Genomic DNA, 27,958 nt, shown 5'->3' with positions numbered 1-27,958 from the left:
GGATTAGTCATTTGCATCCCTACATATGACCAATATCTGACTGCTTTTAGCAAATATCTCCAGAGGCAGTAGTTGAGGAGGGCTCTGAGGGTATGTCTACACTACCCCGCTAGTTCGAACTAGCGGGGTAATGTAGGCATACCGCACTTGCAAATGAAGCCCGGGATTTGAATTTCCCGGGCTTCATTTGCATAAGCGGGGAGCCGCCATTTTTAAAACCCCGCTGGTTCGAACCCCGTGCTGCGCGGCTACACGGGGCACGAACTAGGTAGTTCGAACTAGGCTTCCTAGTTCGAACTACCTAGTTCGTGCCCCGAGTAGCCGCGCTGCACGGGGTTCGAACCAGCGGGGTTGTAAAAATGGCGGCTCCCCACTTATGCAAATGAAGCCCGGGAAATTCAAATCCCGGGCTTCATTTGCAAGTGCGGTATGCCTACATTACCCTCCTAGTTCGAACTACGAGGGTAGTGTAGACATACCCTGTATTATTATAGATGTCTGGTTCATATGTCTTGCTCAGGTGCTCAGGGTCTAAGTCAGTGGTCCAACCTTTTTACACCCAAGATCACTTTTTAAATGTCCGGGCAAGCCAAGATCTACCCACTCCCTTCCATGAGGCCCACCCTCTCCATTCCCCTTCTCTCCATCACTTGCTGTCTTGAGCTCTTACTCTCACTGGGTAGGGACAGGAGGTATGGGCTCTGGAAATGAGGGATTTGGGTGTGGGAATGGGTAAGAGATGCAAGCTCTGGGAGGGAATTTGGGTGCAGGAGGAGGTGGAGAAGGGGATGCTGGTTTGGGGAAGGGGCATCAGGCTGTAGAGAGTTGTCATGTGGAGGGTTGGGGTGCTGAGCAAGCCACAGGCTTATGGATGTGGGGGTGCAGGTGTTTTGATAGGGAGTATGAGGGGTTCAGGGTTGTGGTATTGGGTGTATGATGTGCTCAGGATTGAGGGGTGCAGGAGTGTTATGATGCTGCAGCCAGATGGGGGCTTGGCTTCATCTTTAAATAAAATATTATGTTCAACACAAAAGGTTTCAACATTGTCTTTATTTATGGGGGGGTGGGGAACCTTTTTTGGGTCGGGGCCACTGACCCACATAAAAATCAGTCAGGGACCACACAAGTTAGATGCAAAAAAACCCAACCCCTCTAAAACTTCCCAACCCTTACTGATGTAGTCCCATGGGGAGGTGGGTGTAGGTAGGACTGAGGTTCAAGGCCTCAGGCCAGGTTAACTTCTCTGGGGTTCCAGGATTAGTGGACTTTGTGGGCCCCCCATGGCTCTAAGGTGGTGCCAGAAATGAGGGGTCCAGTGTGTGGGAGAGAGCTGTCATTCAGTGGAATAGGGATGGGAGTGCAGAATCTGGGTGGGAGATGTGGGGGTGGTGTCTGCCCGAGAGGGAAGAGTGGGGTGCTGGTGGGTGTCTGGCCAGGGGGCAGGGGCAGGGTGCTCGTGGGTGTCAGGGTTGGGGGCAGGAGCACGGTGTGGTGGGTGTCTGGCCAGTGGGGAGTGGACAGGAGCAGGGTGCTGGTGGGTGCTGGACCAGGGCGCAGGGTACTCAGTGGGTGGGGTCTCCAGGGATGAGTATCCCTTGGGCAGGATCTGGAAGAAGTGCATGTGTGGCTCCTTTGAGAAATCCAGCCGTTCCTCAAATGATCTGCCACTGCCATCGTAAACTTCCCTCCGGAGCGCAGAGGAAGGAAAGAAGGAAGGGGAAGGAAAATAAGAAAGTGCGTGCACTGCTGTGGGGAGGTGAGGAGCAGTGCACGCATGTTTCCTGAGAAGCTGACTCTGGCGCAGAGTCTTGGGACTCGCCTCCCCTTCGACCTCCTCTTGCAGGAAACTGGTGCTGGCTCCAATTTTATGAGGGGCAGAAGGCTGTAGCGCCAGTGTGGGCTTCTCGTTGCAGGTGAGGGGAAGAACGGAGGAGGGGCTGGGAACACTGCCTCAAGATCGACTGGCAGTACCTCCGCGATTGACTGGTTGGTGACCATTAGTCTAATTGATCACCATATTTGAGGTTGTAAAGGAATTTTCCATCAGGTCAGATTGACAGAGATCTTATTTGTTTGGTTTTTTGCCTTTCTTTGCAGCATGGGGAATGGGTTATTTGCTGGTTTACTAAATAGTGGATTCCCTTTAAATCAAGATTTGAAGACTTCAGTAACTCAGAGATTATGGGCCCCCTCTTGTAGGAGTGGTTGGTGAAGTTGTATGACCTTCAGTGTGCAGCAGGTGAGGCTAGATGTTTATGATGGTCCCTTCTGGCCTTTAAGTCTAGAGGTATGTTTGTAGTGCAGTTAAATAGTTGTGGCTACCCCATGCTATCTTACTTGGAGTTAGTTGCAGGATTCATGCTTCAGGGTGCTAAAGCAGTGTTGATTTAATTGCAGCTTGAGTTCATAATAGTTTAAAAATCTCTGAATCTGTTTACCAAGTCTTTCTTTATTGCATACTCTTTCCTCACCAAATATTTTTTCTTCATGTTGAGCAGATTGTTTTGGGGTTTGGAAAGTAGGCATTGGAGGCTAGTTGAAAATTGTAACCTTGAAGCTTTGTAGCAAGCACTGAAGGAAGAAAAATGATGGTGGTAGTGGACAAATATTACATAGACCTTGTGAAAAAGCACAGTATTTTTTAAAAGACCTCAACTTTAGTATGCTGTCAGTTTATTTTGGATATTATTAGTCAATTCATATTGGTTAGCTCTTCATATTTGGAGCAATTAAATACAAAATAATTACTTTTTTTTTTTAGGTTAAAATGGGCTTATTGATGGACTTGACGAATACTACTAGATTCTATGATAGGAATGATATAGAAAAAGAAGGGATCAAATATATAAAACTTCAGTGTAAAGGGTAAGTTCATTGTACCCATATGATATTAGCTCTTTAAGTAAAAAGTCTGTAATTCTCCTTTTTGTTGTTTTTATTCTAATCTTTTTTTCCTCTGTGTTTACCAGGCATGGCGAATGTCCTACATCTGAGAACACAGAAACATTTATCCGCCTATGTGAGCATTTTAGTGAGAAGAATCCTTCAGAGCTTATAGGTATGTCTCTTTATTACCTCATTAATTTTCTTCTGTTTTTTGTTCTCCACTATCTTGTCTTTTATCATTTTGCCCCTGATTACTGTGTGCCCATAAAGACAAGGCTCAATGGGGAATTAGCAGTCTAAGAGGTGCCAGTCCTCTGCTCAGGATAGAGCAATAAGCAGTTTAATGGAGTTCTGACCCTCTGGGCAGGGCAGCAAGCTGTCTTTTGCCTGTCTCCTAGCTTGGGCAGACAATGGACAAACATAAGAACAGCCATACTGGGTCAGACCAATGGCCTGTCTAGCCCAGTATCCTGTCTTTTGACAGTGACCAGAGCCAAGTGCTTCAGAAGGGATGAAAAGAACAGATAATCATCAAGTGATCCATTCCCTGTCGCCCATTCCCAACTTTTTTCAAATAGAGGCTAGGGACAATTTAGAGCAGTGGTGGCCAACTTGCAGCTTGCGAGCCACATATGGCTCGCGAAGAAAAAAAAATTGCAGCTCCTTACGGAACCGGGATGGAACCTGGAACTACTCAGGCTTACGGCCAGGCTGCTGAGAGTCGCATGCATGCTCACGGCCTGCGCCATTCCGCTCACGGCACACTGTGTCAATACCTGCACATGCAGGCGGGTTGCACACAGCGTCCCAGCCTGCACGTGCTAGCAGCCGGCCGCTGAGCTCAGGCAGCAGCGAGGGCTCCGGGTGCGGTGGTGGCGCCAGCGGTGGCTCCGGGACCTGGGCATAAGGTTGGGGGGGGGGGAAAGGGAAATTGGGTTAGAGCGGGGGGGGGGGGAATGCTTGGCTCTGGAGAAGGGAAAAGGAGGGGACTCGGGTGAGAGGGTGCGCATGGCGTTCCAGATGCACGTGGTGGTAGCAGTGGCTCTGGCTCTGGGACCAGAGCATAAGGTTGGGGGGGGGGGGAGGGGGATTGGGATTGAGTTAGAGCGGGGAGGGGAGTTGTCTGGCTCTGGGGAAAGCGGGGAGGAGGATTGGGTTGGGGGGGTGCGCATGGTGTCCCAGCCAGCTCATGCTCATAGCCAGCCACTCAGCGCACATGCCCCAGTGCCTAGAGGGAGACGCGCATGGCTGTAGTGGCAATGACTTCGCCTCTAGGACCCAAGAACTGGGTTAGAGTGGGAGGTGGGAGGGGGATTGGGTTGGGGGTGTGTGTGCCTGACTCTGGGGAAAGGGAGGGGGATTGGGTTAGAGTGGGGGGTATGCCTGGGGGAGGGAAGGGGAAGAGCAGCCAGCGCGCTTCCTGAGACCCGGGATCCCCAGGGACTGGCCCTAGCTGTCTTTGTGTCCCCCCCCCCCCGGCTAGATCTCTCTTTCTATGAAATACAGGCAGCAAAAGCGCGGGGGGGGGGGGGGGGGGAGGGTACTTCAAAGTTGCAGCATTGCACAGCTGTTAAGCAGAATTGTTGAAATATGTATAATTGCTTGCATAAGTACATCTTATTTATGCTCTGTATAATCAGAGTAGATGCAACCTGTGTATTAGCACCATTATATATATTATTATTATTATAACTATGCATGTCTGTGACCATATGTATTGCGTCATGACACCATTGGCTTTATAACTGTTATCTGATTTTGTTTATTAGTTGTCTATAGTAACTGTTTCATTTCAAATTCGAAAGTGTACATGAATATTCATGGGTGAAACCCGTTGCTTCATGAATATCCATAGCAAGAGTCTGTTATCTCATTAATAATAAGTGTTTTGATTGTTCTTATTGGTTCATAAAGTATGCTAATGAAGAATCCTATACCAGACCAATCATTTTAAACTTAAACCCTCATGCATATGCATGAGCGTAGCCTATAATAACCTGTGAAACGCCCGTTGCTGTTGTTGCTTCGGGGCGTCTGGTTAGGTTAGGTCAGGCTAGTGTATGCGTGAGAGGGTGTCTGGTATCTTGTCCTAGGTCCATGGATCAGCTGTGCAGCGGCTTCCCCTTTAAAACGCCACCTCTGCACGTTTCAAAGGTGCTCTGTGTAGCATTTCCTCAGAACCCAGGGTCAGTTGGGGAGTCCCCAGCTGACCCTGGGTTCTGGGGAAATGCCACACGGAGCCCGGGATCAGCTAGGGAATCCTCAGCTGACCCTGGGCTCCTAGTGGCATGCAGTGTAGCCCCTGCTGACTTCAGGCTCCATGGTTTTGAAATGCACAGCCCATTTCAAAGCAGGCACTCGCGTGCAGCCTGGAGTCAGTGGGACTTCCTGCTGGCCCTGGGCTGTACATGGAGTTCTGCATTCCTCCTTTGAAATGTACAAGAGCCTCACCGGAAGGAGGAATGTGGAAGTGCCTATTGACTGGTCGACTAATCAATTATCCGAATTTTAACATCCTTAATTCTGATCTAGGAGGAATTGCAAGTTGTCATGCCCCTGTATCCTTTATGAAAATTGATTTATGGATATGAATATGCATAGCTCAAAGACGCTTTATGCAAAACCATTCATATAACATATCAATTTTAAAGTTACAATCTGAAAAATCTCTGTATCCTATTTTTGTGCGTATGTCATTCTTGTATGTGAAGTTAGAAATATGAAGTATGGATCTTTTTATAGTTCTCAATGTGTTATGAGGGCCATTATTGAGGCTCTGGATCTTAATGACTCAGTACTCAAACCAATGACCTGTGAATAGTCTAGATCAGGGCTACTCAACACATGGTCCATGGGCCACATGTGGCTCGTGGTGCAATTTGGAGTTACGGAGGGCTCAACACACGGCCCATGGGTGGAATCCTTTGAACATGGCCTCCACTGGGAACACGCTCCACAATGGCGATGCATCTCCCATATGCGGTGAGCACTGAAAGATGCAAGCGGACGCACTGGCTGGAACAGATGGGTAAAGGATGTCAGCATTCCTAGCTCCCAGGGAGGAGATGCCGGGAGCATCAGGTCATTATGCGAAAAGCTATTTACATATATTTGCATATACATGCAACCACACTTAAGTTGCAGCCCTTCGCGTGTGCTGAGAGTATCATTGTGGCCCCTGGGGCTTTGAAGTTGAGTAGCCCTGTTCTAGATTGTCTTGTAAACCCAAATTATGGTTTACCCTGGAACAGTGGTGGGCAATAAGTTTTGATTGGAGACCACTCCAAGATTTTGGAAAGTGGTTGAGGGTTGTACTCTTCCATGATATTAATGGAGGAGATGCGGGGTCTCAAATGGAGGTTGGGACAGAAGGGAGCTTAGGGCAAGAGACTGGGGTACAGGAGGGAGACTGGAGTCTGGGAGGGAGCTGGGATGAAGCAGGCGGTTGTGACCTAGGGCTGGGGACTGGACTGCAGGGATTTGGGATGTGACCTGGACTAGGAGGGTATTGTGATCTGGGGTAGGAGATTGGGGTGCCAGATCTGGGAGGGGGCATAGGTGTAAGAGGTGGACAGAGGGTTTGGTATGTTGAGGGGGGGAGGGCGGCAGATTGTTGGGGAAGGAAAGGGCTGGGGTGCCAGAAGCAGGCTGTGGCCAAGAGACTTACTTGCTAGCTGCCAAACGAGCCTGCTTGCCTACAGACTTAAAATGTTTCCCAGACAGCCAGTCTGCCTGGCCATGTGCTTCATGAATAATTGAGCCCAAGAGAGGGGGTGTGGTGATTCTTAGCGGCCTGTTGTTCTAACAAGCAGCTCCCATTGGCCGGTTTCTAGCAGAAACCAGCCAATGGGAGTGTGCTGGGGGTGGGGTGGCTCCCAAAACTTCCCTCCAGTTTTAAAACAGAAACAGAGCCCTGCAGCAGCGTTTCTGCTTGGTGCGCAAAGATGCGGGGCAAGCACGGGAGCCTGCCCGGGGCTCCCTTCTGCCTCTGTGGGCCAGATCCGGTGGCTTGGTGGGTCATATGTGGCCCATGGGCTGTATTTTGCCCAGGCCTGCCCTAGAAAGACGTGACCATGCCACCTGTTACTGAAATCCATCTTGAACCTCGTACTTTTTCTTGGGGATGCAGAGTGCCAAACAAATGGTTCCTGCCTTGGAGGGAAGTCTGTTTAAGTATCAGGAAACCATTAGTCTTTTGTCTTCAGTTGGCCTTTGAAACTACCTGGCCTACCCTAAGAGGATACTTGACAATGAAGAACTCTGAAAAACTGTAGACTTGGGTCAAAATAAAGATAAACTCTGACTTGAGCTTTTCACCTGAGATAGGAATAGCTGTTGTGGATCAGAATTTACTTGTAACAAGTTTTTTAGTGGATTAGAAATAGCTAAGCGTTTTTTGTTAATTTTAATTTAGTATCTTACTTTGATCTGACTGTTTTCAGTTGCAGCCACTTACATCTTACTTTTATTTATCTTATAAATATTTCTGAAAGTTTGTTTGTCCCAAAAGATCTCAAACAGTAAGAGCTAGAAACACCAAATTTTGCACGGATACTACTGATTTCCTAACTTCAATAACTGGATTGGTTATATCTCAAAGTCATTTCCCCCAGAACCCCAGTTGGGCCACTAATTAGCTTTTAGAAATGCTTGATCATAGGCATTTGCTGGATTCTTCTGTTAAGTGTGTCACATAAACTGCAGCTATGAGAGCCTTTCCCTATGTTAAAAGAAAAAATATTTCCAATAAAATGTTATGTTAACGTAATTTCCGTAGTTCATTCATCACACCTTTTGTTATCAAGAAATGAGTGAAATGTAAATACGTTTTGTAAGCACATTACTGGCTATGGTAATTTCTTAAAGTAATATATGAGAAAAGTATTTCCAATAAAATATGCAATGTTAATATCATTGATGTAGTTCATTCATCACACCTTTTACTATATTTTCCCTGGGCAACACTGGGTATTTCTGCTGGTACATAATAAAAGCACTTTTTTGTTTGTTACCAAGCCCAGTGAAAATGTTACCAGAGGAGGAGCAGCCACTCTGTATATCTTTTTCATTGATGAAGTAGGTGGACTTACGAACTTTCAATGGGTAAAACTTTTGTGCTGAGTGAGACAGATTTGTTTGGTCTCTTAGGGGTTCGTTTCCTGATTGCTGAACCCTTGTTAGGGATGTTAGATGCTGTGTAATTGAATAGTTGTGTAACTGCTTGAAATCTTAGCAGTTACATGGCTATTCAGTAGTCCCAGGAGCACCCTTCCATCCTGTGTTGCTGCTTCTGTATCAGAGCAGCAGCGCAGGGTTCTAGGTGAGAGCTGGTCCGCTGGGGGAGTCAGTTTAAAAACCAGCTCCCCTTGCAGACTGTCTGCCTGCCACCCCATGCTGCTGCCTCTGATACAAAGGCAGCAGTGTGGAATGGCAGCAGCCCCTGTCTGTGGGTGTCCAAGTTCCTTGTGGACAGAGGCTGCTCAGCAGTGGCAGCCTCTGTCTGAGGTGGGTCAGAGCAGCCTCTGTCCACAGGGAGGTTGGATCCCCCATCGACAGGGGTTGCTGTAGCAGACTAGCCTCTGTCTGTGGTGAGCCCAGGCCACTGTGGGTGGAGGCTGCTTCACAGCAGCCTCCCCTGGCTTCCCTCCTTCCTCCCCCGTGTTGCTGCCTCTGATAGAAGTAGCAGAGGGAGGGACATGTGTCTGGTGATGGGATGAACTGCCCTTTAAGCCGGTTTTCCTCCCAGCACCGGCTCGTGTCTGCCCCTCCTCTGTAGGAGGCAGCAAGGGGGAACAGCAGGCAGGTCCATGGAGCTGGCATGGGTGGGGAGCCGGCTTGAAAGCTGGCTCCCCATGAGTACTGGCTCCAGCCTGTCCCCTCACCCTCTGCACTGCTGCCCCTCTATCAGAGGCAGCAGTGTGGGGGTGAAGGAGACAGCAGATCTGGTGCTTATATGGAGCTTGCTTAAAGCCAGCTCCTCATGGGCACCGGCTCCTGCTCTCTGATGCAGAGGCAGCAAAAAGGTGGAGGGAGGGGCGGGGAGAGAGTGCATGTAGTTGACAGGATTAACTGATAAGCCCAGGCTTATTGGTTAATCGTATAGTCGACTACACGTTGACGTCCCTAGCCCCCGTGGAGCTGAACTGGTTCAGTGTTGGTCTTGCTCTGCAAGGAGACGGTAACCCCTACTCTGTGCTTTGGCTATGGGAGACCAGAGGATGTGGCCCAGCAGTACAGTGGGGAGTCCCAGAGAGCAGGAAGGTGGGTGCCAGTGGTATGATCAGCACACCAGAAGATAACTCCATACTTATATGATTCAATCCATCATGCAATACTTTAGAGCAGTGGTTCCCAAACTTTTCAGCATCATGCCCCCCTTTTGATTTTTGAGAACCCTTATGCCCCCCATCTCTTCATTACTATCATCCAACTCCCCTTTTAACAAAAAAATTCTATTGTAATTTAAAAGTTAAAATAAACACAAAGGCTACGTCTACACTGGCATGATTTTCCGGAAATGCTTTTAATGGAAAAGTTTTCCGTTAAAAGCATTTTCGGAAAAGAGCATCTAGATTGGCAGGACGTTTTTCTGCAAAAGCACTTTTTGCGGAAAAGCGTCCGTGGCCAATCTAGATGCACTTTTCCGCAAAAAAAGCCCCGATCGCCATTTTCGCTATCGGGGCTTTTTTGCAGAAAAGAAATCTCTGCTGTCTACACTGGCTCTTTTGCGCAAAAGTCTTTCGGAAAAAGACTTTTGCCCGAATGGGAGCAGCATAGTATTTCCGCAAAAGCACTGACAATCTTATATGAAATCGTCAGTGCTTTTGCGGAAATTCAAGCGGCTAGTGTAGACATCTGGCAAGTTTTCCGCAAAAGCAGATGATTTTGCGGAAAAACTTGCCAGTCTAGACACAGCCAAAAATTTGGTATAAAAATTATTTAAAATTAAAAATGTGCACAAATCGTTTTTCTTGACAAATTTAATAAAAATGTAATTTAACATAAGAAATAGCAGAAACAAATCGAATGTAATGTGAAGGATGATGCTGTATTTTCTTCGAGTTGAGAAATCCTAGGTTTGAAAGATGAAAGAGCGCAATACAAATCGTTTTTGACATCCAGTCTATTTCTTTGTTTTGTTTTTAATGTGACTAAACTTCAAAAGCTTTTTTCACAGAGGTATGTTGATGAAGATGGAAGAATAATACGTAGCGCTTCTTCAAGTTTTAAGTATTTTATCCAAAATTCCTTCAAGCTTGTGTTTTCGAAATTATCTTTTGCACTTGAATCATATTTTATTTCGAGTGCTTGTTCTTGCAATCATTCTGGCAATGAATCAACATCAACGTTGAATGGATTGCGTACTAATTTATAAATGAGGTTGACAGAAAAGTTGTCTGGAAAATAGCTGATGAATTCGTCAGCAAGGCAGTCCAGATGAAACACAATTTTGTTCTTCACATCCTCTTTACAAACTTCTTGAAAACCTTCATTTTCAGCGAGTGATGAAAATGTTGAAAGACGAGAAGTTAGGCATCTGAGCTTGTGTTCGACATTTCCAAAGCTGGACTTTTTCCATAAATGCTTTGATGGCATCATAGTGCACTATGTTTGCAGCGTTGTTTCCTTGCAGCTTCAAATTGAGGTGGTTCAAAGATTAAAAAATGTCCATGGGGTATGCCAGTGAAAGTTGAAATGTTTGGTCTGTAAATGCATTATATAATTCTCCGTTCTTCTGTTGCTTGAGGAGAATTTCTACTTCGTCTTTCAGTTCGAATAATCTCGAAAGCGTGTTACCTTTGGACAGCCTTCATACCTCCGTGTGAAACAAAAGTTTTATGATCTGCTCCCAGATCTGTGCAAAGAGCATCAAAAAGTCTCTTATTTAAAGCACTGATCTTCACAAAATTGACAACTTTGATGGCCAAATTCACTGAGTCACGTAGGTCATCTGGAAGCGTTTTAGCAGCGTTTTAGCAGTCTGTGTATGATACAGCGAGTTGTGGTTACGGCTGGATCTTTTTCTTTCACCAACGTCACAAATCCAGAAGGAGAGCCAAGCATTGCTAGAGCACTGTGTGTGCATACACCAACCAGTTTTCCCCATGGAAGTCTATTTTCTTTAAAAAAGTCAGAAATCATTTTCATAATATCAGAAGCCTTTGATGTGGTCTTCAATTCCTTTGAAAAAAGCAGTTCTTCTTTCACATTTCCATTGTTAATGAATCGAATGTAGACAAGCAACTGACAGCATTGTGTACATCAGTGGTATCGTCACACTGAATTGAGAAAAAGGGAGAAACCAACACTGCCTCCACAACTTGAAGTTTAATATCTTTCGCCAGCTCATTGATGTGACGTTTCACGGAATTGTCAGAAAGCGAAATTTCTGATAGTTTTTTCTTGCTTTCAACACCAAGCACAATATCAGCTGCTTTCAACAAGCAAGGCTTCACAAGAGTTTTTCTGGTTAGGTGCGCTTTCTTGGCTTTAGCAATGAGCAACGACAGTTCATAAGATGCTTCTACCGCTTTGGCCAACACTTGATGAAAAACTCCAGTAGTATCCAGGTTCATGCATTTCAAATTTTGAAGTTTAGCAGCAAAAAACTCTTTTGGTTTCTCTGTCAAAGCACAGTGGTTCTGTGTCAAGTGTCGCTCAAGATGACTAAGTCTCAAGGCATCATTGCTAAGAACTTTGTGGCATACTACGCATTGAGGATGATCAGTCCCATTTTTTTCCATGACAGTGAAGCCATACTTAATGTAGTCTTCATCGTACTTCCTTTTCTTAATCGCAACCATACTATATTAAATTAAAAAAAATCTATACAAATAATTTTCCTGATTAGAATAAACTTAATGGACGCAAGTTACTTTGATAAGTTATTGCAAATGTTTATTTACTACAACTACTGTTATGTATGGATTCGTACTGCCTTATATATACTCCATCTTCAGTAACCACGCAAGACTGGCTTCCTACTCCCATGATAGAACAGTCCCAAACACTCCTGCAAGCATGTTAGAAAGTTTGAAAAAGTTCCATTGCCTTCTATATCGTTCTTTGACCTCCCTGAACCAGTACCCCTACACGTCGAAAGGCAATATATATTTGCATTTCATGGTATGAAATTTGAAAATTAAAACTTTTGTACTGTGGTCGTGTCTCCAATCATTTTACACCCAAGATCACTTTTTAAATGTCAGGGCAAGCCCCAATATCCCACCCCTTTCTAGAGGCCCCGCTCTCTCTGTTTCCCTCGTCTCCATCATTTGCTGTCCCCAGCCCTTACTCACTCTCACTGGGTTGAGACAGGAGGTGTGGGCTCTGGGGTGGTAATGAGGGATTTGGGTGTAGGAAGGGGTGAAAGGTGCAAGCTCTGGGAGGGAATTTGGGTGCAGGAAGAGGTGGAGAAGAGGCTTCTGGCTCAGGGAGGGGGCTCCAGTCTGGAGAGTGATGGGGTCAAGTGGAGTGTTGGGGTGCTGAACAAACCACAGGCTTGTGGATGTGAGGGTGCAGGAGTTCATATTGGGGTGTATGAGGAGCTCAGGGCAGGGGGGTTGGAAGTATGATGGGCTCAGGACACAGATTTGCATCATGTGGATTGTGCAGTAGTGTTGTGGCAGAAGACTGGGGATGTGAGATGCTCAGGACAGAAGGTTCCAGTATATGCTAGGCTCAGGGTGTGTGAGTGAGAGTGAGAATGCAGGGGTGTTATAATGCTGTGGCCAGATGGGGGCTTGGATCCGACTGGGGCCTTGTGGGCCAGGCTTCATTTTTAAATATATTTCCAGCACAAATGTTTCAGCATTATCTTTATATATGGGAAGAGCGGGGAAACTGTTTTGGGTCAGGGGTCACTGACCTCCAGAAAAATCAGTCAGGGAACACACAAGTGAGATGCAAAAAAAACCCCAAACGCCACTGATGTGGCCACAACTGAGACACCTCCCTCCCCTTGCACCTCAGCCCCATGAGGGGAGAGGAGGTAGGACTGAGGTTCAAGGCCTCAGACCAGATTCATTCTTCTGGGGTTTGTGTGTTAGTGGAATTTGTGGGCCCCTCTACACTGAGGTGGGGCAAAAAATGAGGGATCCAGTGTGCAGGGCAGGGCTGCCAGTCAGTGAGATAGGGATGCGGTGCAGAATCAGGGTGGAAAATAGGCTACAGAAGCAAGCTGAGGGTGGGTGTCTAGCCAGGAGGTAGGGGACAGGAGCAGGGTCCTGGTGGGGCCCTGAGCAGGGGAAAGAAGGCAGGTGGGGCCCTGGGCAATGTACTCATGGGAGTTTGAGCAGAGGGGGCCTGGTATTCGTGGGGGTCTGGGTGGGGGTTTGGGCAGGGTACTCGTGGGGGTTTGGGGTCTGGACAGGGGGGCAGGGGAGGCAGGATACTCATGGGGGTCTGAGCGAGGGGAGAGGACAGCTAAGCTGGTACTTGAGGGTCCCGCAACCAGCTCCGGGGTCTCAGAAAGAATGTGTGCGGCTTGTTTCCTGGGCTGCTTCCTGACTGAGCTAGTAGCTGTTTGCAATTCTGCTCCCATTCCAGCCTTTATTCAATGATTATTCAAGGAGCCAAGCTCCCTGTGGCCCCTATTGTCCGGGGAAATTAGCACCTTTTCAGAGTGGCTCTGGGGCATGTCTGTAGCCCTGGGAGGAGAGAGGGAGACAGACCTGGGGAAGCCACCAAGCAAAACAAACAGTTAAAGATGAACTTTGGGTGAGGTAATGCCAGCCTGGGCTCTTTCTGGGGGGGAGAGGAAGGGGGCTGGGTCACTTCGTGCCCCCCCCCCCAATTTGGGAACCTATGTTTTAGAGGATAGGATTATAATTCAAAATGGTCGGGACAAACTTGAGAAGTGGTCTGTAGTAAATAGAATGAAAATCAATAAAGAGAAATGCACAATCAGTTGGGAACAATCAGTTGCAAACATACAAAATGGGAAATGACTACCAAGAAAGGAGTTCTGTGGAAAGGGATTTAGAGTTTATAATGGATCACAAACTAAATATGAGTTGATAAAAAGCAACTCATAGTTTTAAACAAGTTGCTTTGTTTAAAAACAAACATTACTCTTGGATGTATTAGCAGGAGTGCTGTAAGCAAGACATGAGAAGTAATTCTTTTGTTCTACTCAGCAATAAGACCTCAACAGCATAATTGTGTCTGGTTCTAAGTGCCACCGTTCAGGAAAGATGTGGGAAAACTGGAAAAAATTAAGAGAAGAGCAACAAAATTGGTTAAAGGTCTAGAAAGCATGACCTATGAGGGAAGACTGAAGGACTGGGTTTGTTTAGTTTGGGAAAGAGAAGACTGAGAGAGAACACAATAGCTTTCAAGTATCTAAAAGATTGTTATATGAAGGAGGGAGATAAACTATTCTCCTTAACCTCTGATGATAGGACAAGTAGCAAAAAGCTTAAATTGCAGAAATGGAAGTTTAGCTTGGATATTAGGAAAAACTTCCTGCCAGAGTGGCTAATCATTGGAATAAATTGCAGAGGGAAGTTGTGGAATCTCCATCATTGGATATTTTGAAGAGCAGGTTAGATAAATTTATTTTAGGGATAGTCTATACCTAAGTTCCCTCTAAGCTGGGGGCTACATGACTGCGCAGCTATTTTCTGAGCCATGCTCGAGGTTCAAAGCTCCGGCGCAGGCAGGGAGCTTAGCTGATGGTGGGGGGCGAGGCGTCTGTAAGCAGCAGCTAAATGGAGCTGTTGCATGCTGAACTGAAGAGCTCCCAGAGCAGAAAAGGCGACAAGATAAGAAGGTGATATAAGCAGGGCATAAGTGGCTGGGGAGAGAGAGTGAGTAATTAATTAACCTGGCTTGGGGGGGAAGTCAGAGTAGAGGGGACTTTTTAGAGTTCCATCTGCCCAAGGAGAGAGACGGAGGCAGAAACCCAGCAGTCTCTTCAATCCTCCTGATCTGGGACTGGAGAGGTAAGGGGCTGACTGCATGGGGTAGGTGGGGGAAGGATGGGGTGGGTGGGTGGGTGCTGGCATCTGTGCAGTGAGGTGGAGATAGGGGACAGTTTGTTTGGGGCATCCTGACTCGCTGTGTGGTCTTCTCTGTCAGGGTTGGCGGGAGGGGGAGAGGGGAGAACAGGCTGCATAGGGGTATGGGTGTGTTCGGAGGACATTTGCATGATTACATTTCAAGCAAAGTTTATATGGGTGTTTAATGACTTAAAATGATGAAGAACAAGATTCTTTTAACAATTTTTTTGGAGTGTTGCAGATATCTAAAACTCTGAACTTAATGGTTTTTAAAATCCTGTTTTACTAATTAATACATGGTAAATTGTCTCTATGTATAAATTTTTTTCCTGTGGGAGGACAGAGTGATGTTATCACAACACTCTGTGTCCATAGTAGCTAAGCTCCACCCACTCCCAGCTTGGCCTTCTTAAGGGCTCATGTGGAGAGTTAGGGCTGCTTGTGGCCCTGGCCCTCTCCTCCTGTTCCCAGCTGCTGGGGGAGGACCATAGCTGCCTTGGCCTCAGCCCAGCACTCCCTGGCAGTGGAGGGGGAGGTGGAAAGAGACGGGCTGTAGTGGCCTCCACCCTGGCATGGTCTTGGCCCCCCCACCCAGCAGCTGGGGTGCGAGCTGGGCCTGGTGCTGCCTCAGCTTGTCCCGGCATCTGGGATGATAGCCCGGCCTACTACAGCCTTAGCTCTGCCCAAGCTCAGCACCTCCCAGTGGCAGAGCTGGGCCTGGGGCTGCCTTAGCTGGGTTGTGGGGGGGGTTTAAAATTAGGCAGCGGGGAAGGGCCTGGGTGGGTGCGGCTGGAATGGAAGGGAAAGGGTTGTCTGGGATGGTGGGATAGGGGAAGGGAAAGGGCCTGGGCTGGTGCGCTCGTGGGGGGAGGGCCAGGGCTGGCGCATCCAGAAGGGGTGGGGAGAGAAAGGGCTGGGGCTGGTGCAGCTGCAGCCATAGCCCGGCCCTCCCTGGTGGCTGGGAGGGGGGGGAGGGGGGAAGCCAGAGTTTCCTACCCCCGAGAGGTAAAGTTCTGGCTCTTATGAGTCAGAAGCAGCAAGTACTAGATGTGACGCTAGCTTTGTAGGGTGAAATCTTATTTGCAAGCTCTTTGAAATCTGAAAGCCATGTGTTAATTTGTTCTGTGGCTTATACTCTTCCTTGAGTGGAAGAATGCTATTTCCCTACCAGCACTTTTGTAGTCACTAAGGGTACCTCACAGCATCTAGACACAGATGTCTTGTTTTAATATATTCTTTCATTCATACGGACTGCTAAAATATATGTATGTGTGTTTTGTTTGTATTGGTGGTGCACATCCACATACTACCTCAATAATGGTGTTGCACAAAAGAACATTCAGCTCGTCCAAGGACAGAAAATGTTAGCGGGAACGCTAGTCTACACTAGATTCTTGCATTTAGTTTGCTTTACTTGAGCAGTGGACCAGTACTGTTTCCCCAGGAAGACAATTTCATACTGCAAACATACTTTGCTGGTCATTACATGATTCAAATGTTTGTTGCTGATCAGAAACTTTTCCTAACACACTCATATTTTACTCAGTTCCATTCTTAAAATTGTTTTTCCTTCTTTTTAGTGTTAATTTTAAAGTAAATGTTGGTTTAGTTTTTAGTCATAAAAATCTAATTTTGAGAATTCATAATGTTCTCCCATCAGCTATGTAAGTACCTTGAAGCCTGGGAATGAAGTCCCTCTAAGGCAGTGTTTCCCAATTTTATTTGGCCACGGAACCCTTTTAAACTTGAAGAATTTTGAGGAACCCCTAAGGAAAATATGTCGGGGGGAAGGAGGGGGAAAGAAAAAAAAAAAAAGCCTCCGGACTTGAGCTTCACGACACACCGCACTTCCCCCACCCCGGAAGACAGGCTGGTATATGGAGCTGAAAAAGTAGACCACAAATAAGTAAGGATAATAATAATGAACAAATGCTAAATAAGGTCATGAGATCAACATTTAGTATAATTGCACATATTTAAAAACAAAAATCACATTTAATTTGTACAAAAAAAAAGCTCAAAAACTAATATGAATTATATTGGCAGTTTTAAATGTGAAGAGTGGTTTTTCTTCTTGGCAAATTCTTTTTATTTTGTTTAATACTAAAAAGTTGGATTTGCATATCTGGCGCTACATTCAGTCGATTTCTGTATTTTGTTTTTGTTTCTGCATTATTTGAGAACCCAGTTTCACACAAGTATGTGCTGGTGAAGGTTAACAACTGACGAATTGCACATCTTGATAAAGCTGAATATTCTTGACATAAGCCTCCCCAAAACGTAATCAGCGAAATTTCTTTAAATTTTTGTATTAATTGGCCATCTGAAGTGATTTTTCATAATCTTGCATAGAAAAACTGACTGGCTTTCCTGTTATACTTAATGGATTTCAAATCCAGTTATTGTCATTTATGGTTGGAAAATACTTCATGATGTTCGTGTATAAATCACAAAAATGATCTGCAATATCCTGGCCAGGAGGGAGGATACAGGAGGGGGTCTTGGAGCAGGGTGTCAGGCCAGGAGGCAGGGTACATGAGGGTCTTGGGGCAGGGTGCCTGGCCAGGAGGGAGAATACAAAAGGGGTCTTGGGGCAGGGTGCCTGTCCAGGACGGAGGGTACAAGAGGGGATTTGGGGCAGGGTGTCAGAGCAAGCTGGGAATGTGGGCTCCTGGTGGGGTGGAGGGAATGAGGAGGATATGCATGTGGGGTCTGGGCATGAAGGGGGGGGGGATGCTTACCTGGCTTGGCACCCTGCTGCAAGAGGGAAAACCTCCAGGCAGCATGCTCTTGTTCCTGGAGGAGAAGGGAGGGAGCTCAGTCCCCCTTTCCTCCCCCACTCATGCAGCGGGGAACCTAGCATAGCTGCAGCATCAGATCAGGCTTCCCGCTGGCAGGGCGGGGAGCGGGGTGTAGAAACCTAGACCTTCCCTGCCAGTAGGGGGCCAGTAGAGCCCAAGCGTGCCCGGGGGCGGGGAGGGGAAGGCAGCAGAGCCCGAGCGTGCCCCAGGTGGAGGGGGGGCAACAGAGCCTGAGCCGGGTTCCCTGCAGGCAGCAGTTTAAAAACGCCCAGATCCAAGAGCGGCTCCTCAGCTCTGGCCACCCCTCCTCCTCCCTCTCCCAGCAGCAGCTGCCGCAACTGTAAAACCTGCCGCCTGCACACAAGGAGGAGGTGACTGCAAAGCACCGGGACAGGGCAGTCCTGCAGGGTGAGGAGGGGCTGTGCCATGTGCAGGTTGGGGTAGCTGCAGTGGGTGGTGGAGCGGCCGAAGCCCGTCCTCGCCGGCAGAGCCCCAGTGGGAGCTGCCTATGGGTTCTTCAGGGGTCGGGGGAGCAGAATTTTTTCACAGAACGCCGAGTTCCACTTCATGGAACCTCAGGGTTCCGCTGACCACCATTTGGGAAACACTGCTCTAAGGAAACACCAGACTAATTGGGGAAACTGGAGGTTGTATGTACGTAGAAAATGACAGAAATGGTGATGACTGGGAAAGATGCATGACATCAAATTCTCATTCTTTGTTTGCATTGCCAACATGCTTCTTTTATTGCCATATGCATAAAAATCGCTAGACCTTTGACTTTTTGATACTAATAGTCATTGCATGTCCCATTGCTACAAACTGAGTGCAAGTTAAGAAAGTTTAACTTTCATCATCAGTAGGCCAGGAATACAAAGTGGCCAGTTTGAATGGCACTCTTTGTGAGACTTCCTACCTAAACTAGATAAAAACTGATTGGAAACTTGATTGCAAGTCCTACTAACAGTGAGGAAAAAGACTGTGCCTTAGTAGAAGGCAATGGAGAGAAAAAAATGTGTTTACAGGAACTGAAATTCGTTGTACTATGAAGCAAGTTTTGAGATAAACCAGGCTTAGTTAAACAAATAGGAAGAAATACAAACAAGCCAGGCTAGCTGTTAATTATTGAGACGTTTGTTTTTTCAGAGAACACATTCTTAATAATCTTAATTTCCTGTATATGAAGAAAATATATCTTTTAATCAGGTTGAGGAAGAAAGGTGCCTGACCTGGCTTGATACATGTCTGCAAGAAGGGGGCTCAAGTTATTCCCATTTTTGACCATTGGTAACAATTTTGCTTTTGGTGTGGAGGAGGGAGGACAAAACTGCATATTTTTTAATCCCATATTCTGGAATTTACCATTCACTTTGTTTACGTTGATAGAAGAAAATCAAAACAATTGCTCATAATCTGATCACATAGACCCAAGAGAGAATCTCTACTGAGCTTTTAACTTCTTTGAATATGATTGATAAATACAGAAATTGATGTAAATGCTATTAACTCAGATGATATTTTTCTGCTTTAGTGGCGCATCAAAGGGGCAGCGCAACACGGAGACCAGGATCAGCTGCAGTGCTCAGCTGACCCTGGATTCCACTGCCACCACAGGATCAGCTGGGAGTTCCTACCTGACGCCGGGCTCCATGGCTGCTCCTTTAAAACACCATCTCTGGTGTTTCAAAGGGGCAGCTGCCGGAGAGACGGGGGTCAGCTGGAGACTGCCCAGCTGATTCTGGGCTCTGCACGGCAGTGGAACCTGGCGTCAGCTGAGGACTCTCCAGCTGACCCTGGGTTCTGGGGAAATGTTGCACAGCTATGGGGAAATGCTGTGGGGTTCTGGGGAAATCCCCAACTCAGCTGTGAGGCGGCTGCTCCTTTGAAACGCTGCCTCTGTGCATTTCAAAGGGGTAGTGGAGCCTGGGGTCTGCTGGGGAGTCTCCAGCTGATCCCAGGCTCCGCATTGTGCTGCCCCTTTTGAAACACCACAGCAGCACTTCAAAGGGGCAGCGCAGCATTAACGCCTGCAATTAATGCATTAACAAAATTTAACGCATTAATCCTGGAGTGCATTAATTGCAGGCATTAACACATGTTGATTGATAGCTCTAAAAATAACCATAATAATTTTGCATGATACTAATATATAAATTAATAGTTTGACCCCTGTCAATTTAATATTAAAAGGGGTGCAAGATAATTTTGAGCAAGATATTTCTTGAATGAATGATTGTAACAGCAAGACATGGCCTTTTGTTTTTATTTATCTACCACTAGATGGAGTTGGTAACATAGGAAAAGTGGAAAATTAGAAGCAATTGCTTTTATGCTCTCCCCCTCCCTGAGAAATAGTCAGTAAAATAAAGGCTCAAAAATAAATGTAATAAACTGTAACATTTTTTCTCTTTAAACTAAAAAGGCACGTAGTTTAAATGATTGATTGTCTTTATTGAATGTTGTTTTGGGATTTCTTTCAATATTAAAATTAAATAAGCACTAATTAACCATTTTGAAATGAGAGAGAGAGAGAGAGGATATTAAGTTTAAAGCAGTCTAATTTTGGCTTGATTTTTATTCTGAACAATATAAATATAACCCCAACTTAATTTTCTAAATTAATAATTGCTACATTGGTTACATGGTCTGTTATGACTCCTAATAATGCAGATCAGAAAGCATTCAGGTACTTTCTGGTTTTATTCAGATTTCAACACTAATAAAAATAGTGCTAATGGGCTTTTGTATTGTGACAAATTGAAGATTCAGACAATTATTTGTGGGAATTAGCACATAGAATTTAAATATCTTTTTGGCTTTTACACTGCCCATAGAAGTTCTGAGTTTCTTCAGTGAGAGTATCTCCTTAATGGTGATAATTTAATGGAATGAGCCAAAAATGTCACCTGTTGACATTGTTTGTAATAAAAACAGCTGCATGTTACTCATTTGAAAAATTGTCTCCATACATTTAGTTTTGTTTTGTTTTTGTTTTCCAGGTGTTCATTGTACACATGGGTTTAATCGAACTGGTTTTCTTATCTGTGCCTTTTTGGTTGAGAAGTTGGATTGGAGGTAATTTTGCAAATTTAATTTAATTTTTGGGTACAAGGAAGGGATACAATTGGTAGTGTTTTCTCCAATGTTTTTCAGAATTGTTATTGCTCCATTGGCAGTTCGATTGTACTTGCAGCCTGTTTTAAGATTTTTATCTTTAAATGATTATATTTTTTTCACCGTTGAATACTGATTTTTTTGGTGGCATACCTAACACAGTACACTAAACTTGTCTGTATTTTCAATAGATGATGGTAATTGGAGAGGCATAGTTTTGAGCAGGTGACATTATTAACATTATTCCTGTCAAACTCTCTTGACAGTTCAGTCTATTTCAGTTAAGTTTTCAGGTATATTGTCAAATCTGGAGACCAACAATTATTCCTACAAGCTGTGTTTAAGTTTTCATGAGTTTATACAGGTTGCTTTCTTTCTTCCCTGTGCAGAGTACTGAAATAGATTGATATACTGCTTTTGATTGATTGCTTTACCATGTAGCATTATTGTAGATCTTTTGTTCATGGCATTAGATAAGCAAAGTAGCAGGAAAGTGACATGTATGCATAGATCTGAAAGGAATCCCAAAAATACTGCGTTTATTATAGGATTTTTCAAACAAAAACTGTATTGCTTGTGTAACCTACCTTTTGAGAATTTTCCAGAATTAGGATGCATATTTTGAAATAAGGGTGGGAGAAATGACCCTTGCCCCTGCAATAGTGGTGATCCACTTTAAATATCATTACTGCAATAAAAAAGTCTACAATTCTTGCCATGTCAGAGGATGACTTTTATTCAATGGTATTATTTAAATACAAGATTTTCTTCTGTCCTACTAGCCCTGATAGAAACCCTGTATCTCTAGAGTCTGGTCTACACTAAAAAGTTAGATTGACTCAGCTATGTTGTAGTCATGAGTATCATAGTTCAGCCACATGTAAACAGTGCTAGATTGATATAAGAGGTTTTCCACGTACCTAGTTACCATCTCTCAGGGATGTGGACTATCTAAACTGACAAGTGAACTCCTTCAGATGGCGTGGAGGTGTCTACACTGAAGTGCCACAGTTATGCTGCTGTAGTGTCAAGTACAGACAAGCTGTAGTATCTTGGCAATATCTTTCTACTACAGATTAAACTTCTCTAGTCTTGCAATCTTGGAACCCAACTGGTGCTGAACCAGAGAATTTGCTGAAGCACAGGAGGTCAGTATTGTCTAGCACAATGGTTCCCAAGCTTTTTGGCATCATGCCCCCTTTTTGATTTTTGAGAAACCCTCATGCTCCCCCCCCCAAAATAGCAGCAAAACTTGGGGTGGGATTGACGGGGGTGTGTGGAACTAGGTTGCCTTGTGCCCCCCTCCCGGAATTTCTCCATGCCCCCCAGTTTGGGAACCCATGGTCTAGCAGCATCACCAACACTTCTACTGTTTACTGGGCAAGACTCATAATAAACATTTAGGGGGTAAAGTAGAGCTAATTAACAGCACAGAGCACTGAGAGGCAGGGCTGGTAGCTGTAAACAAACTTTGTAGGACTGTGGGGAAACTTGGCCACACCCATAAGTGAACATCTGCTAACTAAAATTATGCCAGACCACAGATGTTGCCAGACCAGATTGCTTCCTTTTTGTTATGACTGAGCATAAATCTTCTCTTAAAGGCTGGGATATGGGCAAAATTGGCTGCCTTTGATTGAGGAACCAAATTTTCCTGTTATGGTAGACACATGAAGTGAGAGGAGATGGATAGTCATGGGCTCCTTGAGCACCGATGGGCCAAGAAATCTAGAAGTTCAGCTGAACCTGGGAAGTGGCTATAGAGGTTAACATCTGATTAGTAGAGAGCTAGTGAGTCCTATGTCTTGATAGGTTGGGTACTTTCATGTCATTTAAATTGGTGGTCTCCAGCCTTTTTAAGCTCAAGATCATTTTTTGAATTTAAGTGCAATCCACGATCTACCACAAACCCAAATACCTTTGGCCTGCCTCCTGCCCTGCACATTTCATGCTTCCTTCCTCCCACATCCTCACTCATTTTCACCAGTTTGGGACAGGAGTTTGAGGTGCAAAGTGGTGCAGGTTCTAGTCTTGGGCTGAGGAATTCAGAATGTGGGAGTGGCTCTGAGCTGAGTCCGGGGCTGGAGGTTGAGGTGCAGGAGAGGGTTCAGGCTCTGGGAGGGAGTTTGGGTATAGAAGGGGCTCAAGACTGGTGCTAGTGAGGGTTCAGGACCGGGGCAAGGGTTCAGAATGCAGCCTCTGGCTGAGCACCACTTACTGTATGGTGGTGCAGTGGTGCTAAGACAGGCTCGCCCCTGCCCTGGCTCCCGAAAGGGGTCAGTATGTCCAGCAGTGATTTCAGTGGGGAAGAGGGGGAAGGGGCAGGGGCGCCGTGTGCTGCCCCTGTCTACAGGCACTGCCCCCACACTTCCCATTTGCTCTGATTACCACAGAGATTATTACTCCAGTCATGACAGGATAGGCATTTTAGAACTCATTACTCAAAGAATTGAATCATAAGAGAGAAAAAAATTATGAAATTCATAGGCCAATAAAAAACTTAAAATAACATACTTTGAAAGAGGTAAAAGAAGTAACAATAACAACACCACAAGCATGTGTTGTGTTGGGAGATGAGTGTGATATTGTATTTGTGTGAGACTGATGATCACATACTGTGTGAGAGTTACAGATTAACACTATCCCTTTAAATATGCTGTGCATGTTCAGACAGAGGATCAGCTGCGAGCAAACTTCCTCCATTCCTAGCCCTGTCATGTTCCTCCTCTCTGTGGACACCCTGACATCAGCATTCCCCTCTTCAGCCTTTCCCACCCTGCATAGCAAGCAGGTGACTTCCGGGGCAACTGTAAGACTGGGGACAGAAACAGCATGGCAGTGGGGGAGTGGCAGTTGAAGTGCTGGTGTTTGATAGGCTCCCAACCAAACCAGTCAGGATCACCTGTGACGACATCATCTCAACCGAAGGAGCAGTGACCACTGATATAAATGGTTTATACATCAGCATGTAATATTAGAACCACTGTAAGTCTTTTTTTGTTTTTGTCCTTTCCCCTGGAAGAAAATAGAAATTCTGGGTTGTCTATTTCAAAAAATAGTATCTCCTATGCAGCTGTATTTAATATTTTCTTTCTTTTGTGTGAAAAGTCTTGATTAACCAAGCCTTGGATTTTTTTTGTTTTGCTTTGTTTTTTGTTTTGGTAAATGGTCAATTTTTGTGTAACACGACCAACGGTCTCAAATGTAGCAGATAAAATAAAGCTACAGATAATCAGCAACATTAAAAGAATTGTCTGAAAGTTAACACACACCATATTAAGAAAAATCATGTTTGCTGCATTACCCATTTCTAGTAAAGTGGCGCTGTTGTTTGCCGATGAAACAATGAGGTTTTCCCTATAGAAAATCTGTCCATCTTTACCCCTTAAGCACATGATGTAGGATAGTTACAGATGCACTGTGAATGCTGAGATGTGTTTTACAGCTTGTTTAAGAAAAGGTCATCCAGATTGAGAGCCCTCGAGCTAGTCTTTGGAAAATTTATTTGATGCTTTTTTCTCGCTTTTCCCCAAGACAGTTTAATTTCTGGAATGTGAAAACTGCCTTTCTTACCATGTTGGTCTTTGCTACCTGAAAACTGAGCTGTATTATCAGCTTTTGTTACTATTTTAAATACTATGTGTTTATAAGAGAATCATCTGCTTATGATCAATCGAGGACAAACTTACTGGAGGATGATTGGAATTTTTAAGCACTTGGAACATGGGCCTATCTCTTTTCCCTTTTTCTTCCTTCTCCCAAGTTAAGTTTGGGTCTCTCTGGCATTAATTAAAGGATTGCTAAGCATTTTAGATAAATTAGCAAGATAATTCCAATTTGTCTTGTGAAAAGAACAAAATGAGCTTTAAGATCTGTTTCATATCCTGTTTATCTCTAGCTTTAACTATCTTAGGTTCTTCTCTTTTGCCCATCATGTTAGCATCTGACTACCATTCAGTCTTGCAATTCGAAATAATAATTTTTCCTCAAAGTAGAACTAGACCTACTAGCTCTAGGGAAGGGCTTTTCCCCCACCTATTCTGGGAAACCTGTAGTTTGTTCTGTTTCCTGGCAGCTTGAACAGACACTCCGCAGACAATCTAACTTCCTACACTACATAGCAGAGAAAAACTTCTCAACTTCTTCCTTCTGAACTTATATTGTCTCCTTTTTACGTTTGCTTCATATTTCCTTTTTTCATAGGGGCATGTCTATACTTACCAGAAAATCGATGCTCTGGAGATGGATTGCCTGGTATTTGATTTGGCAGGTCTAGTATAGCCCCGCTATATTAAACATTCAGGGCAGCTCCCATCGGTGCCCAGTAGTACTCTTCCTTTTGTGAGGAGTAAGAGAAGCTAATGGGAGCATTTTGCATAGCTGGATTTGTTTACCTTAAGCCAGTCGTCTTGGTCTAGTGTAGACCAGGCCTGGGGAATTAATTTCTGGCTAGGTAGTGTTGTTCGTTCCGCAGTCTGTAGCCGCTCCCTTTGACCCATACCAAGATGTCAGAGGAGTCTTTCAAAAAGGCTTAAATGAAGTAATGCTGTCACTGTTCAAGTGATCTTTATTCTGTTCTATGTAGGCTTTTATTCCACACGCACATAACAGTATGAGTGCTTTCCATTAAATAAGATGAATAACATGGTTGTGGCCTGTCAGGATAAGGAACTTCTTATTTTGTGGACTTAGCCTCCAGTTTCTTCACATGCCCACATTTAAGCTTTTTTCTGTACAGAAATGGACGGCTCAATTGTGGCTCCAAAGAGGAACTACTAAAGGCTGATTTGAAGTACTTGGGCACTTCCCAGAGGAACAGAAATAGTATTTTAAGAAGAGAGCCATTCATAAACATTAATTGTCTTTACTCATCAGTGTATTCTGCCTTTGTTCTGGGCTCCTCCCCATTGACCTCCATAATATGTGTATTTTTCCTCTTCCTTTTCTGTAACAGCTGTGAGCACTAATAACTAGCAGCCCAAAAGGGAGCTGGTTGTCACTGGAAGGGCCCCAAAAGTACCTTTTAAGCTTACTTATCCATGAGAGTATATAAGAAGTTCTTATGTAATAACACAGGCTCTTGCACAAGGAGCAAGTTACCCACATGCTCTTATGTTTCAAATAGTAATGGATTGAATAATTCTTCAAGTGGTATCCCAATGAGTGCTCCACATGAGAGCATGGAAATGGCTGTGGTAATTTAGACCTATGATCCACCTTAGCCCAGTGTTCTATCTTTTGACAGTGGCCAGGATCAGATGTTTCAGAGGGAATGAATAAAACAGGGCAATTATTAAATGATCCATCCCATTATCTGCTGCTGGCTTATGGTAATCAAAGGCTTAGGGTCACCTAGAGCATGGGTTCTGTCCCTTATCTTGGCTAATACCATGTATATTCATATTCTTCATGAACTTATTCAATTCTTTTTTTGAACTTAGTTATATTTTTGTCCTTTAACACTGCTGGCAATGAGTTTCACAGGTTAACAGTGTTAAGAAATACTTCCTTACGTTTGTTTTAAAACCTCCTTGCACCCATGCATTCTTGTTCAGAGATTTTTGTCAGCAGTGTTTCTGGATCTTCTCCTGTGCCCTTGATATTCTCATACCCCTGTGCAACAGTATATTGGGGGGAGGGAGTAGATCTGTCACAACTCTTAATTCCTTAACTGCCTTTAGCTTGCGAGAGAACTTAGCTAGCCATGTTCTTTATTTCTTAGATATCATCTTAGTAGTTCTCATTTTATATTTTACATTTATTTAGCGCAGCTTTGTGCTTTTGGCTGAGGGAGTTCCCCTTTGTCTCATCTTTCACTTACCTGATCTCGGTTTCTTTTTGTGGTTATGGGGGCTAAATCTATGGCCTAAAGAAGTGGTTCCCAAACTTTTCGGCATCATACCCCCTTTTTGATTTTTGAGAAACCTTCACACCAGCCCGCCCGCCCCCCATAGCAGCAAAACTTGGTGAACCAAAAAAACCCAAAAAACTAAACAAACAAAAAAAAGGAACTGACTGGGCCCAAAAAACCCAAAATAGCAGCAAAACTTTGCGGGGGGGAGGGGGAAGAAGAGGGGCTGGGTTGCCTCATGCCCCTCCCTGGAATTTCTTCATGCCCCCCCAGTTTGGGAACCCATGCCTAGAGTAACAGTGAATCTGAATAACTCCCTCTTGTATTAGATTTGATTACCCAGAGAGCCCAGGCAACCATCATTGTCACAGTGATAAGCAAAGATGCTGGGGACTCTTTAGAACCGTGGTCACCAACCAGTAGATCACGATCTACCAGTAGATCTGAGGGGCTCTAAGAGTAGCTCTTGAGCCCTCTCTGAACTGCACACCTGCGCAGTACATTTACATTACATTTCCTCATTTGAGGAGCAGCTACTCACCGAGCAACAACACAGATGAGTAGATGCAAGGAATGGTGGGAGCTGGGAGGTCAGGAGGGCTGAAACACCCCAGCCAGCTGACTGTGGCTTTCAGCTGAAAGAGGCTGCCCCGCGCTTCAGCTGATCGGCGGCTTCTCCTCTGCACCTGCCCACGTGGAGCTTGGTGCACCCTGGCTGAGCGCCATGGCCAGCTGGCCGGGCAGCCGCTTCTCTTCGCTCCAGCCTGTCTGCCCTGCGGTCAGTCCGGAGGGAGCGCGGGTCGGAGGCTTCCCTCCGTGACTGGTGTAGGGAACTCCCTGCCCCCAATCTTGTTCCCTCTACTCTGTCCCAAACCTGTATCCTGCCCTCCTGGCCCCCTGTTCTCTCTCCCTTGTCACCCCACCCCACTGCAGAAACCTGCCCTCCCTCTGCAGAAACTTGTCCCCTAGAACACTGCCCCACCTGCAGAAACCAGTTCCCTCTGGCACCCTGTCTCCTACTGCAGAAACCTGTCCCCCTACTCCCCTCTGCAGAAACCTGTCCCCCCCCCCCCCAGCACCCTGTTCCCTGCTGCAGAAACCTGTCCTGGCACCCTGCCCCCTCTCCCCTGCCCCCACTGGCACCCTGTTCCCTGCCCCAGAACCCACTAGCACCCTTCCCCAGTACTGTGTCCCCTGCTCCCAAATGACTTTTCTATGGGTCAGTGACCCCTGACTCAAGGCAGGTTCCCTGCCATTCTCATAAATAAAGACAATGCAGAAACTTTTTGTGTTTCTGAAGCCTG

General features: G+C 45.4%; 1 protein-coding gene across 5 annotated transcripts in view; it reads left to right on the top strand.

Moving 5' to 3' along the window:
• RNGTT (RNA guanylyltransferase and 5'-phosphatase) overlaps window positions 1-27,958 on the top strand; it is a 433,610-nt gene that overhangs the window by 12,997 nt on the left and 392,655 nt on the right. For all 5 annotated transcript variants that reach the window (XM_075923870.2, XM_075923868.2, XM_075923869.2 and 2 more), the window contains 3 exons: window positions 2,762-2,865; window positions 2,970-3,058; window positions 20,689-20,764. In XM_075923870.2, the coding sequence (XP_075779985.1) occupies window positions 2,762-2,865; window positions 2,970-3,058; window positions 20,689-20,764 (269 nt within the window). The remainder of the gene's footprint in view (window positions 1-2,761; window positions 2,866-2,969; window positions 3,059-20,688; window positions 20,765-27,958) is intronic.

Source organism: Pelodiscus sinensis, chromosome 3 (genome assembly GCF_052426305.1).
Source record: "Pelodiscus sinensis isolate ZL-2025 chromosome 3, ASM5242630v1, whole genome shotgun sequence".
NCBI lineage: Eukaryota > Metazoa > Chordata > Testudines > Trionychidae > Pelodiscus > Pelodiscus sinensis.
This window is presented reverse-complemented; position numbering and strand designations above follow the sequence as displayed.